This window comes from Ursus arctos, unplaced genomic scaffold (assembly GCF_023065955.2).
Source record: "Ursus arctos isolate Adak ecotype North America unplaced genomic scaffold, UrsArc2.0 scaffold_22, whole genome shotgun sequence".
Lineage (NCBI taxonomy): Eukaryota > Metazoa > Chordata > Mammalia > Carnivora > Ursidae > Ursus > Ursus arctos.
The window spans coordinates 33,052,476-33,065,689 of record NW_026622897.1 but is presented as its reverse complement, the minus strand read 5'-3'; the positions used below and the strand labels follow the sequence as shown (position 1 = coordinate 33,065,689).

At 50.1% G+C, this 13,214-nt stretch overlaps 1 protein-coding gene across 1 annotated transcript; it reads left to right on the top strand.

The window, feature by feature from the left end:
* Positions 1-12,979, top strand: GPR83 (G protein-coupled receptor 83). Its single transcript, XM_026505335.3, has 4 exons — positions 1-384; positions 4,583-4,708; positions 6,995-7,128; positions 10,281-12,979. Exons 1-4 carry the CDS (start codon positions 1-3, stop codon positions 10,903-10,905), a joined length of 1,269 nt encoding a protein of 422 aa, XP_026361120.1. The 3' UTR covers positions 10,906-12,979.
* Positions 12,980-13,214: the final 235 nt, after the last annotated feature.

The window sequence follows — 13,214 nt, the reverse complement described above, 5'->3', positions numbered from 1 at the left end:
ATGGGCCCGCGCGGGGTGCTGCTTTGCCTGCTCCCCTTGGTGCGAGCCGCCGAGCGCCCCCAGGGCCGGGCCGACGAGCCGGGCCTGGAGGCGGCCCTGGCCGTGCCCAACGCCTCGCACTTCTTCTGGAGCAACTACACCTTCTCCGACTGGCAGAACTTTGTGGGCCGGAGGCGCTACGGGGCCGAGTCCCAGAACCCCACGGTGAAAGCCCTGCTCATCGTGGCTTACTCCTTCATCATCGTCTTCTCGCTCTTCGGCAACGTCCTGGTCTGTCATGTCATCTTCAAGAACCAGCGAATGCACTCGGCCACCAGCCTCTTCATCGTCAACCTGGCGGTCGCCGACATCATGATCACGCTGCTCAACACGCCCTTCACCTTGGTGAGGCCCCGGCTCGCGCCTGCCTCGGCGGGCGCGGCTCTACTTCCTCGGCCCTCCGTGCCCTCCCGTCCGGCTCCCCCGGCCCCTCTCCTCGGGCCACACAGTTCTCCTCCTCCGGCTTCCCTGGGGCTGGCTGGCTGCGCCTCTCCGGCTCCTTCCCCTCTGCCCTCCTCGCTCAAGTCTCAACTCTGTCCTCTGTTCTGTCTCGCAGACTTTCTGTCCCTCCTTGCTGTCTCTTTCTCTTTGTGCCTGCATCTTTTTCCCTCCCTGTGACTGTCCTTCCCTCCCGGTCTCTATGCTCCCCTTTCCCTCTCTTCCTGTCCTTGTCTGTGGTTTTGTTTTTCTGTCCTCTCTCTCTCTCTCTTCTGTCTCTGTCTCATCACCTTCTGAGCCTGAGCTTCTGCAGCTGGGGGCACTGGGGTCAATGACTGGAGTGTCTGCAGTCACCCAGGAGCGAATGACCACTTCCTATTTAATATCATTGGGCACTGGGCTATTTGATATCAAGCAGTATATGGAAGCTCCTGGAAATGTTGGCAGGGATTGCTAAGTCACCCCTCATCCCCGAAGTCCAGCCCATTCAGTGCCCCCCTTCACCGCCACCCTAAGATGCTGCTTTGTGCCACAGCTGCAATATCAAACAATTACTAATTGTTACTGGAAACTCACGTGCATTTTCTTGGACCACTTAAATTGCCTTTCTCTTTTGTGGTTTGACTGTGAGCCTGTGGTAGGAAGTGTGTGTTGGGGAAGAGATGGGGATGAGGTGGGCTTGGGTCCCAGGACCAGGCTGGGGGCACGTGCACGTGGGCGGCAGATGAGGCTCCCCTCCACATGCCGGCTGCTCGGCTTAGTGGTACCATTTCCGTCCCTCCGTGACCTGGGAGTGTGGTGCTCCTGGGTAGTGTGGGATGTGAGGGCTAGGACTGAACAGTTTAATGACGGTTCGTTATCCCTTAGGGTTCTGTAGCATGAGTTATGATTTTTCACTTTATGGAATAACCTTATTGTTATGTGAGTTATTACCAAAGTAGTATCTGTTCACACCTCTCTCTGTCTGTCTCACACACACTCTCAATTAGAAATAATAGACACGCCAAAGGAAGAGCGTGAACTCCCACGAGTCCATCCACCTGTGTGAACATCCTGCTGAATCTCACATTTTAAAACTACAGTCTCTCTTTTGTCCTCACTTATGAGAACATTGCATTTTGCAGATGAGGAAACCAAGGCACAGACAGAGGTTCAGTCCCTTGTCCAAAGTCACTTAGCTAGTAATTGGCAGAGCCAGGATAAGAATTACTTTCCTGACTCAAGTCCAGGGGTCTGTCCACTAAGCCACCTCATGAGGACCATGTTAAGCTTCCACTACTCCAAACCATGGACTTTTCCTGCTCTCTGGCCAGCTAATATGTATCGATTCCTGGCTACTCAGAATCTTCTCGTCACTAACCAAGGACAAAAGGGCTTCCAATACCTACCCCATCCCCTACCCCCTGTTACCTTGAAGCACAAGAGAGTTTATCCCTGGCTCCCCTTGGCTTGCCCCCCAACCCTTGGTTTCTATCCTGACAGTCTGCAATGCTGGGGTTGGGCTGGGCCACCCAGGATGAGAAATGCTGCCCAGAGAAGGATGCAGAATGAATCTTCAGCAGACACAAGAGGGGAGGGAGAGAAGCCATGGACCCCAGCCTAGGCTGTTGCTGAGACCTGACAAGTCCTGCATTGGATGATTCTGCAAGAGAGGAAGTGGCAGGGTCCTGAGAACCCAGAACTCCTCCCAAGATAACCCAGCACAGCTTGGCTTTGAACCTGACCCGTGGAACTGCCCCAATCTAAACTCTTGTCAGAGCTTACAAGGTGCTGGCCAGCAGGGAGGATGAAAGGGTTGGGGAAGGGTCTTCTAATGTAAGGCATCCTGTCTTCCTGCGAGCTGGTGACAATATTCTTCCTCCCTGGTCTCCTTTCCTGTCCGCTTTACACACGACGGTGAGCATGAAGTTCAGCTCTGGTCATTGAGAGAAAAGCAAACAGTTACAATTCCCATGGCAGAGGCGTGCACGGAGTGTGGTGGGAGCTGGAGGAGAGAATCACTTACTCCGTCCTGCCAGAGGCCCAGGAGAGGGTCAAAGGAGACTGTACAAAGAACGTGACATTTCAAAGGGGCCTGGAAGGGCAGTTTTCCAGGTCGAGGTGAACATTCCATGCAGACAGAGGGACCCGGAGAACAAAGGCAAAGGGCATCAAAGCTCATGGTGTGTTGAGGGGATGTTGAGTGGCTCGATGGATCTGGAGCAGTGAGGCAGGAGCGGTGGCAGCTGGAGTGAGGAGTGAGGCAGGAAGCGCAGTGGGGGTGTGTGCGGGAGCTGGAGACAGGTGGAGATGGGCCACAAAGGAAGGCTGTGGCCAGCTTGGGAATGGGCCTGGATACTCCAGAGGCATCTGGGTCTGTCCTGAGGGCCAAGGTGATGCTAAGTGGGAAGGTGACAATAATCTGATTTTTAGTTAAGAAAATTACCATCAGTGGTGTGAAGGCTGAATGGCAAGTGGACAAGACCGGAGGGCAGGGGAAGCCGCTAGGAGGCTGTAAACGGTCCGAGTGAGAAATGGTGGGGCACTCCACGAGGGCCGGGGCCTTGGGACTGGGGAAGAGGAAATGGATCTGAAAGCCATTGAGAGGCAGCCCTGGTTGGCTCTGTAATGTATGGAATGTGGGAGGTGAGAAGTAGGAGTCGCTAAGGATGTCTAGCTCCATAATGTTAACGGACTGCTCGAAAGCCTCGTATGGCTGCTACCCGCCAACCCCAGAGAGAGTAAAGCTACGGTCTGCTGTCCTAGTTCAGCATCTGGCCACACTCGTCGTCCCTCACGACTCTCTTCCACACGGTCCGGCTAAACCATCCCACTGCTTATTCCTCAGACAGGGCCTGGGATTTCCGACTGCGGGCCAAGTACAGCCCCAGCTACAAAGGCTACTTACTCTTGAAAGCTCCTCTCAAGTGTCGCATATGTCATAACAAGGGTAGTTCATCGTGGTAAGTGCTTCTTCTGTACAAAGCACTGATCTACCTACTTTCCGCGTGTTACCTCTTGTTTGATTTTCGTGACAATGGTTCGCCCATTTTACCCATGAGGACGGCGAAGCTCATAGAGCCTAAGAGCCTTGTCCCGGGTGAGAGTCGTAAGGGGCAAATCCTCTGTTGTAAATCACTGCATGACATTCTTTCTGTCCAACTGACTTGCTCTGTTTCTTTCTCTATCATTTTTCCTCTCTCTGTCAGCCCCCTCCCACCCCAGCTTGTGGCCCCCATGCCCTTCGTGCAGGCCTTCTGTAGGGCATTGAATGCTTTCCTTCTTGCAGCCTGAGATAGCTGAGTGCTCTCCCCAGACTCGTTCAGAATCAGCGCTTGATCTTTCTTGGGTGTGGGGCATCACTCAGGAGAGGCTGGAGCGCTGAGGGAGTGAACAGGCAGCCTTGGGTGATGTGGGACGAGGCCTGGGCCTGCTCCCAGGGCCCCGCGCTGTCCTGGAGCTTGTCTTCTCCCCACCCTGCCCACCCCCTCTCCAGGCCCCTCGATCCCCTTCCCCGATGAAATTGCAAGGTTTGCTTAGTCAACATTAGAGAGCACAGCCCCCACACTGTGTTATGATTTTTCAGATGTGTCTCCCCTATTAAGTCTGAACTCATGTGGGCTAAGAATGGATTTTATTATTACCAGAAAAATAGCTACTATTTATTTCTAATAATATCTTTCTACCAATCTGCCGGACATGGTATTCTACCCTTTATAGACTTTTTAAAACCTTCATCCTTACAATAAGCGTACAAGGTAGAGATTTTTAAGCCTTGTTTTGCAAATAAGGAAACTGAGGTTCAGAGAGACTATATACCTTGCCCAAAGTCACACAGCTAGAAACTAGCAGAGGCAGCAAGTCCAAGTCCAAAGTTCACGGATTCCCATGCTCTCCTGACACCTCACAAGGTTTGGCTCCAGCAATATGATTAGGTTTTGTTGAATCGAGTGGTTGAAAGTGAGTCACACTGGAGAACATCATGGGTGACCCACAACTGAGTAGGTAGAATGGAGGAAGGGAGGAGCTGGAAGAAGCCTCCTGAGGGATACTCCTCAGAGGCCACGGGGGGTGGGTGTCATGGTCAAGGCCTGTTTGTCTTCTGACTCTGTGGGCCGGTTTCCAGGTCCGCTTTGTGAACAGCACATGGGTGTTCGGGAAAGGCATGTGCCATGTCAGCCGCTTTGCCCAGTACTGCTCCCTGCACGTCTCAGCACTGACGTTGACGGCCATTGCTGTTGATCGCCACCAGGTGAGGGCACCTACCCCCAACACCCTGTCCTTCCCCCTCAGGCTTTGCTTCTCAGGGAACTGCAGGGTCCCTCACGACACTGTTTAGCACATTTTCCAATAAGTGTATTTGTCTTCTTATTGGCCAGTAAGAGCACTTAGATGAGGCATTTTAAAACATGTGTGCTGAGTGCTACAAAAAGTCATTATTCCCAGTTTGTTCCAACAAAGGCTCATTGCTTCCATCTTGTGTCTCAGAAGTTAATGAGCTTGTTTGGGGGGTAGAAAAGCAAACCTGAAAATCGCAGATGAAAGGAGATTGGCAAATCATTGCAGGGAAGAGACAAGGGAGATAGATACTCCCTGGTCCCAGTTATTGAGGAGGACAAGCTCGGGTGTCCAGGCGGCAGGAGCAGGCCTCAGGGTAGGGCAGGAAGGCACTGCTCACTGTCCTGCCCCATCAGACGCACATGGGTGGATATGGTTAAGGAAACCAACGAGGGCCTGGGCGTGCCTATCCTGGAAGAGGATGGCTCCGTGGCAAGAACCTCGCAGGTGCTAACATAGTAAATCCATGTTGCAGCTTTAGGTCTGTGCTGAATCGAGGAATGGAAGCTCAGGAGAGTGCACGCTTAGCTTTCCCAAGATCACCTGCCTGGTGAATGAAGCAGCTAGGATTAGCATTGAGGTCTGTCTGGCTTCAAGCCTCTGCTCTGATCACTAGCCCCCCCTACTCTGAGAAGGCTCAGGGGCACCTACAAGGCCAGCATCATAAGAGCCAGCAGGACAAAGAGAGGGTAGGATTTATTCTCAGTAGCTCCAAGAGGTGCAAACAAAGACCAAGGGAGAGAGGCTTCAAAGATGCAGATTCAAAGACACAGCTCAGTATGAGAACGAATTTTCTAACACAACAAAGCTGCCTGGGGAGGTAATGAGTTTCATTTCCTGGCCATTTTTAAGCAAGGGCTGGGTGACACTTGATAGGGGTGTTTTAGAGGACATTCATCATCTGGTAGGGATCTGGGGTTGGCAAACTATGAGATTTCTTTGGCCCTGAAATTCCATCATTTTGGCATTTATATTGCAAATGCTTTGGGGAAAATCTGAAAAGGCTGCATACAAATATTTTTCTGCCTTTTCTTAACCTTCTCCCCTCATTCAACAAGAGGGACTCTGGATCACCTTTACCTGGCCTGTGCTTACACCCATTTAACATAGCTAAGGGACAGTTGACCCTTGGGCCAAAGACGGGTCAGTCTGAGGAACAAGGGGATAAGTCTTGCCCACATTGACTACATTGCTGTGACATAAACCCAAGAAATAGGGCCCTGTCCCAAAGCCATTGAAATCTTCGAGTGATGTCCAGGCCTCGGACCCAGGCTCTCACTTCCTTCAGCAATCCGAACAAGGAGGGAGCGTGAGGGGCAGAGATGACAAAATCCAGAAGGGGGATGTGCTGAGCAGCTTCTAAAGCCTAGTCATTTCCTCCCATAAAACCTAGGAAAAAACGAGAAAAATTTGGGGGGACGCAGCCAGAGTGTTCACTGTATCCTTGGATGACATCTTTGGCAGTGGCAGCTCTTCATGACCTCTCCCCCTGACCTTGGAGTCACCCGTCTCAGGATGCCTTTTTCAAGAAATAATGCTCTTACTCTTAAAATGAGGATGCCTTGAAATTCCCAAGTCTTGACTTAAACCTTTCAGGAGGATGGATTGTCATACTGTAGAAATTCCAAGATGCCTTTCAGCCCAAAGCCTACAACCCAGCTTTACTATAGGCATGGGAAAACCGGACCCCACTGCAATTTTAGCAATAAATGCAATAGTTTAAATAAACAAATCAGAGAATTTTATCACCAGTGTTGTGAACCCTTAAATAAATGTCAGTGCAACTTCGCATGACAGGTGGGGAGAGTCTCCTCTCCACGTTTGTCACCTCAGACCCTCTCAGAGCCCTCCATAACCTAATTGGGGGGGGGCAGGGCGTGATCAGATCCCAAGGTGGAGTTGACCATGGCTTTTTCCTCTGCTGGCCTTGTGGCTGTCACACAAGCAGACCTCCTACTCCACCCCTGCCCCGTCCCCTCGCTGCACCCTGGTTCTGCCACATATGAGCGACAGGAGACCTCTGAGTCCAGCCGACACCCTGGAGGGGAGCTGTGAGGCCGGGGCAGCCCAGGGGCTTCATCCTGAAAGAAGGGGTGCCTCTCGAGAAATAGGACTTACCTGCCTTACCGCGATGCCACACAGGATTCCGTCTGCTTCAGAACTTCTTCAGCCGGCGATGCACACTTTCCTTGTTTTCCAGGTCATCATGCATCCGTTAAAACCCCGGATCTCCATCACAAAAGGTGCCATCTACGTCACAGTCATCTGGACCATGGCTACGTTTTTTTCACTCCCACACGCCATCTGCCAGAAATTATTTACCTTCAAGTACAGGTGAGTTACAAACCGAGGGCTTCAGAGGGGAGGGGGATGGGGGAATGGGACAGAATGGTGATGGGTAGTAAGGAGGGCACGTATTGCATGGTGCACTGGGTGTTATACGCAACTAATGAATCATGGAACATTGCATCAAAAACTAGGGATGTACTGTATGGTGACTAACATAATAAAAAATTATTATAAAAAAAAAGAACATTATATGAAAAACTAATGCTGTACTGTATGGTGACTAACATAACAATAAAAAAAATTCAAAAGAAAAAAAGTACAGGTGAGTTAACTAGCAAGGAGCAGCCTGGGGCCTCCAAGGACTTTGACGGAGGGGAGTCTGAGCCCCTCTGCCTGCGAGCTCCCCAGTACGTGCTGCCCGCCGCTGTTGGCTCTGTCTCTCTCCCGACCTCCTGCTTCTGAGCCCGGGCCTATCTGCGGCATTCCTTCCGCTCTTTCTCCTCTTTTCCTCTCAACAACTTTAGCTCCCTCCTTGTTCTCCACCCAGTTTATCTGCAAGGTCAAGGCAGTAGCGAACAACTTCTTTCCCTGGGGAAGTGTACACACACAGACTGAGATTCAAGGTCACGCGGGCCTTGTCTAAAGTGGCGATGTTTGAATTCCCTCGCCCGACCTGTGGACGAAACATGCCCGTGTCCGTGTGTCCGAGGCAGGAAGCTCCACTTCCCCTACGTCCCGTTCTGGCTTCTGTGTCATATGCTCTCACAGAACGAGAATTTCTTTCAAAGCACTTCATTTTTTTTTTTTTTTTTTTACTTAAACACTCGTGTGTGCTACTAGTTCACTGAAGGTGCTGTCCCCGGCTCGACTGTAAGGCTGGGGAGAGCTGGCGCCATGTCTGATTTTGCTGCCCTCCTGTCACCTAATACCTGACTTACTGTCTCCACATAACAAGCCCTCAGCACATACTTACTTACTGAATAAATGAATGGATGAATGAATGAGCTTCGAGTGATTTTCATCAGTTCCATAGGTGTTTTCGATGAGGTTCCTTAGAAACAGACCCTGAGATACAGGTCATGCTTTGTGATTTTAAGGAAGTGCTCACAGGGGTCATGGCTGAGGGAGTGGTGACGTAGGATAGCAAGTGGAGAGAGATGAAGGGAAGGGGGAGCTTGGGGGTTGGAGGGATGGCTTGGGTAGCCACAGCCAGCTGCACAGGGTACTCTAGAGCAAAGGTAACAGAGTGCATTCGGCCTTGAGGCAAGGGAGCGGGGCTTTCCTATTCCAGGCTTCCCTGGGGAAAATGGAAACTCCCAGCCCCTTCTGGCTCTTATTGTGGCTCTTAGGGGATCTGTAGGAAATGATTTCAGTGGCCCCTGAAGCTCGGCACCTACAAGATCACAGGGTTGGCCGGGAGCTAGCGGCCTGGCGCTCCAGACCAGTAGAGGGGATCTGAGGGGATGAGGGGGGTACAGTGCTGGTGTGGTAGCCATGTGCTGCTCCTCCTGAGGGGTGCAGTTAAAAACACACATTTCTGTGACACAGGCAGGGTCAAGAGAGTAAGCCCTGAAGGCTGGTTCAGCCACAGTTGACCCTTGAACAACACTCGTTTGAACGGTGTGGGTTTTGCAATTGATGCAGCCCAGCTCTATAAATGTATTTCCTCTTCCTTCTGCTTTTAATAACATTTTCTTTTTCTTACTTTATTGGAAGAATACAGTATATAATACGTATACAAAATATGTGTTAATCAACTTTATGTTTTCAATATGGCTTCCGGTCAATAGTCGGCTATTGGTAGTTTAATTTGGGGGGAGTCGAAAGTCATACATGGGTTTTCAACTGTGCAGGGGTCGGTACCCCTAACCTCTATGTTGCTCAAGGGTCAACTGTAATTTATAAAGGCTCCCTTCCCAAATTCTACGATACTGAAATGAATCACATACCCAAATCCCCGAGCACTCAGACTCCCATCTGCCCGTACACATGGGGAGCTGGGCTTTTGTGTTTTTTTCCTGCTAACAAAAGCAAAGAGAATTCTCTCTCTTTTAGTAGTGATGGCCACCAGCACATACGACAAGAGCAACAAGCCACATGGTGTGAGGAGAAAGCAGCCATTTTGAGTTGCTGCTCAGACGTTTTGCAATATGACAACCCTGTTCATACCCATAGTCTGGACATTTAGATTAGGACACGGGGTTAGGATTCCCACCACAAGTCCCTGCCTTGTTTTTCCCGGGTCACCTCCTAAAATGACCACTCAGAGTCGAGGCTGTGAAAAATGAGTGACCGCCGCCCCAACCACCTTCCACACATAGGTGCTTGCAACCCTGCCCTCTATCTCCTGCTTGCTCATGACCCCGGGACAGAGCACTGCCCTTTCCCCAGCTCCCTGTGCCTCCATTCTGGGATTTGTAAGTAATAAATCTTGTGACTTTGCTTCCTTTGTGTGAGTGTATTGAAACTGCACCTTCCATCAAAATGGCCCTAGGGTTTTCACTTCGCCAAAGTGGGAGGTTGGATGCCAAGGGAGATACTTGCCAACCCTGCATGGGTGGCTCGTGCCTCCTCAATCAGCAGGTCATAATCTGCAGAGTCTTAACACTCTTAACACTCTTAACCCTGCTCTGGGGGTTCCTCAAAGAGGACCAGGTGCATTCCATAAAAAATAAATACTTGTTACATGAATGGCTGAAGGTATGTTAGTTCAGGCTTTGCCACTCACGTTCTTAAAACCCATCATGTCTTTGCCCCACTCCTTAATTCCCCTCTGGAATGAAAGTAGGTAGTAAAATGAGGAATTCCAAGATTTCCTGAGTACATTGTACTCTCAGGTTGAGTTAGTTCTAAGACTAGGAATACCACTGTTACATTCATTCATTGAACAAGTATTTACTGGGTCTGTGTTATAGGCCAAGAATAATATAAGGTTAAGAGGACACAGAGAGAGCAGGTGTTTTCCTTATCTTTATAGAACTCCCAGCCTAGTCGGAGAGCCAGAAATGTATCAAATAATTGCACTATAGCAAAAGCACTCTAAGGGATGTGCCAGGAGCCCAAGGGGGAGAAAGGGCAGTGCTTCTTGGGATGAGGCCTTTCCACGCTAATGGCAAACCCTCCTCTTTCTTTCTCTCTCTCTCTCTGCCTCTTTCTGTTTCTCTGTCTCTGTCTCTCCCTCTCTCCCCTGCCACCAGTGAGGACATTGTCCGCTCCCTGTGCCTGCCAGACTTCCCTGAGCCAGCTGACCTCTTCTGGAAGTACCTGGACTTGGCCACCTTCATCCTGCTTTACATCCTACCCCTCCTCATCATCTCCGTGGCCTACGCCCGAGTGGCCAAGAAGCTGTGGTTGTGCAACACAATTGGGGATGTGACCACAGAGCAGTACCTGGCCCTACGGCGTAAGAAGAAGAAGACCATCAAGATGCTGATGCTGGTGGTGGTCCTCTTTGCCCTCTGCTGGTTCCCCCTCAACTGCTATGTCCTCCTCCTGTCCAGCAAGGTCATCCACACCAACAATGCCCTCTATTTCGCCTTCCACTGGCTTGCCACGAGCAGCACTTGCTACAACCCGTTTATCTACTGCTGGCTCAACGAGAACTTTAGGGTTGAGCTGAAGGCATTACTGAGCATGTGCCAAAGGCTGCCCAAGCCCCAGGAGGAAAGGCCGCCCTCCCCAGTCCCTTCCTTCAGGGTGGCTTGGACAGAGAAGAGCAGTGGCCGGAGGGTTCCACTAGCCAGCAACCTCTTGCCCTCCTCCCAACTCCAGTCTGGGAAGACAGACCTGTCTTCTGTGGAGCCCACTGTGGCAATGAGTTAGAGGGTGGTGGGAAGAGGCAGGGGGAGGGCTCTGTCTCCAGCTGAGGTTGTAAAAGGGCCTGAGGACAGAGCCTGGAAAAAAGCCTGTCCTCTCACACATGACCTTCACAGTGCCGGAAACAAGGTCCTATAGAAGCCATAGGACCCTTGATTGCCTAGGAAACACTGTCTAGCCTCCTACCCCATTTGATGTGAAAACTAAAAGACAAATACCAATTAGACATGTGTTTATGAATTCCTGTCTAAGAAATGCTGTGAGGTGTATCACCCTGGTTCCCTGAGCCAGCAAACCCAGGACAGCTTCAGCCCACACGAGGGCTGACTCAGCCAGCTGCCTAACAATCCTCCCTGCCACCGAATGTTCGTAAAGGATAACTGAGTCATACTTTGAGTGTGACCCCAATGCACAGAACTGTACTTGAACAAGGTTCATTGGCCAGTGAAAAGTGAGGGAGCCACCGCTGACATGGAAGGTTTATTTTGCCTCACTTTCTGAAGACCTGTGCCAGGATGAATCACAATGGTGTGGCATCTGGCTGGATAGATGACAAGAAAGAACCAATTTGGTCCCTTAAAATAAAGAGGAATTACTGAGTTCTCTTAAAGAAGAATTATTATTAAAACTTGGGAAAATTAGGAAAGCACAAAGAAGAAAACAAAAATCACCCCCTTCTGCCACCAACGGTGATGAGTTTCGTTAATATGCTGTGGATTTATCTGCAACTTCTTCCTTTGTGTGCGTGTGTGCGCACTCTTCCTTCCATTCTGAATTACAGTTTTCCATGTAGAGATAAGCAAGAAACAGGGCATAACAGAGAACTGTTACCCAGGAGTGGTGTCCACCAGAAGAAGTGGAAGAAGAGGTGGGAGAGGAACCCAAGGAGAAGGCTGTCATGGAGCCAACAGACTGCCCTCATCTTGTAGCCAGTGGTGGGAAAGGCCTGGATGAAGTACCTCGTCTCGGATGGCGGCCATCGTGATGAACCGGGGAACAAAACTCATCTCGGAGGCATAATTCCTTCTCTCCTGCACTCACATGGAACAAGAGGTGGTAAAACATTGCCCTGCCTTTACAGGAGATGATGGGGCAGGCTCTCCAACATGCCGGAAATAATTGCACTTAGACACTTCAAATCCTCCCAAGCTGTCTAGACAGGCCACTTTTCTGTGTTGTCTGAATAAAAAGGCTTCTTCATGCCAGTTCCCCAAAGACGACTCACTTGTCAACATCACCCTGGCGGCTCACATGTCACCTTCAGAAACCTATGACACCGTGATAGTCCTTAAGGACTCAACATGCCAGAGAAATCTCATTCCAGAGACTGAGTGTTTTCATCACCTTCCGTCTGGTCCTGAGTGACTCACTGTCACCCAGGAGACACAGGCAGAATAGAACTAAATTCACCCACCCTAAACAATTGCCATTTGCACACTGGTTTTAGGTTTCTTTCTAGCACCAGATAGATCTTGAAAGCAAACACGGATATGGAGCTGAGTGGGAAACCGAGGTCTGGGGAGAAGGGCTTTGTCCAAGGTTCACTTAGGTCTCTTGACTGCTCATTGAAACTGAACTTGGTCATATCATCTGCTTCCTACTCTCTCTATTTATGAGAATGTTTGAAATGTTTGACTTTCATGGGACAGAGAGGCTTCTAAGCCATATGGATCCCAAGATGGATTTTTCAGGTTGAATGCTTCCAGGCCTGTGCCTACTGTCTCTGTGATGTCAAGTAGCAAATGGTTTCATCTTAATGCTGCCATAGAAATTCTTTGAACCAGAAAGAAAAGCAGCAAGACTACAGATAATTTGTCCTGCTCTGGACTCATGGGGAAAGCGTCACTTTTCCTCCTTGCTGAGGGCATCTAGAAATGCTGCCAAGTCAGAGGAGGCCCTTCTCTGCAGGGGAAGACCCACAGATGGCCCATTAGGTCTGGGTCTCCCATCAGTACCTTGTCTTCCCCCATTCCCCTTGTTCTCTGTGTGCCTCAGAGCAAAAGGCAATTTGTATTTGTGAATGTAAAAGTTGTTGAACTTGAGTCTTTCTGATGTGTCATAATGAGTACTTTACTGTAAATGCTCCAGTCTCAATAAAATATATTTAGGATGCATGGACTATGCTTCTTGGACTTCTGATTAAACCACAGTTGGTAACCTTTAAAATGGGGGTCCATGTGGATCACAAAGAGAGCATGAAGACCATCTGCCCACACCGCTGCGTGTTACAACTGAGGAAGCACAGACATGATTTGGCTAGGGTAAATAGCCAGCTGGAAACCTCTGATCTCAGTCTAGGGCTTCTTCCATTGAGC

Coding starts and splice junctions, on each gene's coding strand:
- GPR83 (XM_026505335.3), top strand. CDS start 1: ATGGGCCCGCGCGGGGTGCTGCTTTGCCTGCTCCCCTTGGTGCGAGCC. Junction 385..4,582: donor TCAACACGCCCTTCACCTTG/GTGAGGCCCCGG, acceptor GCCGGTTTCCAG/GTCCGCTTTGTGAACAGCAC. Junction 7,129..10,280: donor TTATTTACCTTCAAGTACAG/GTGAGTTACAAA, acceptor CCCTGCCACCAG/TGAGGACATTGTCCGCTCCC.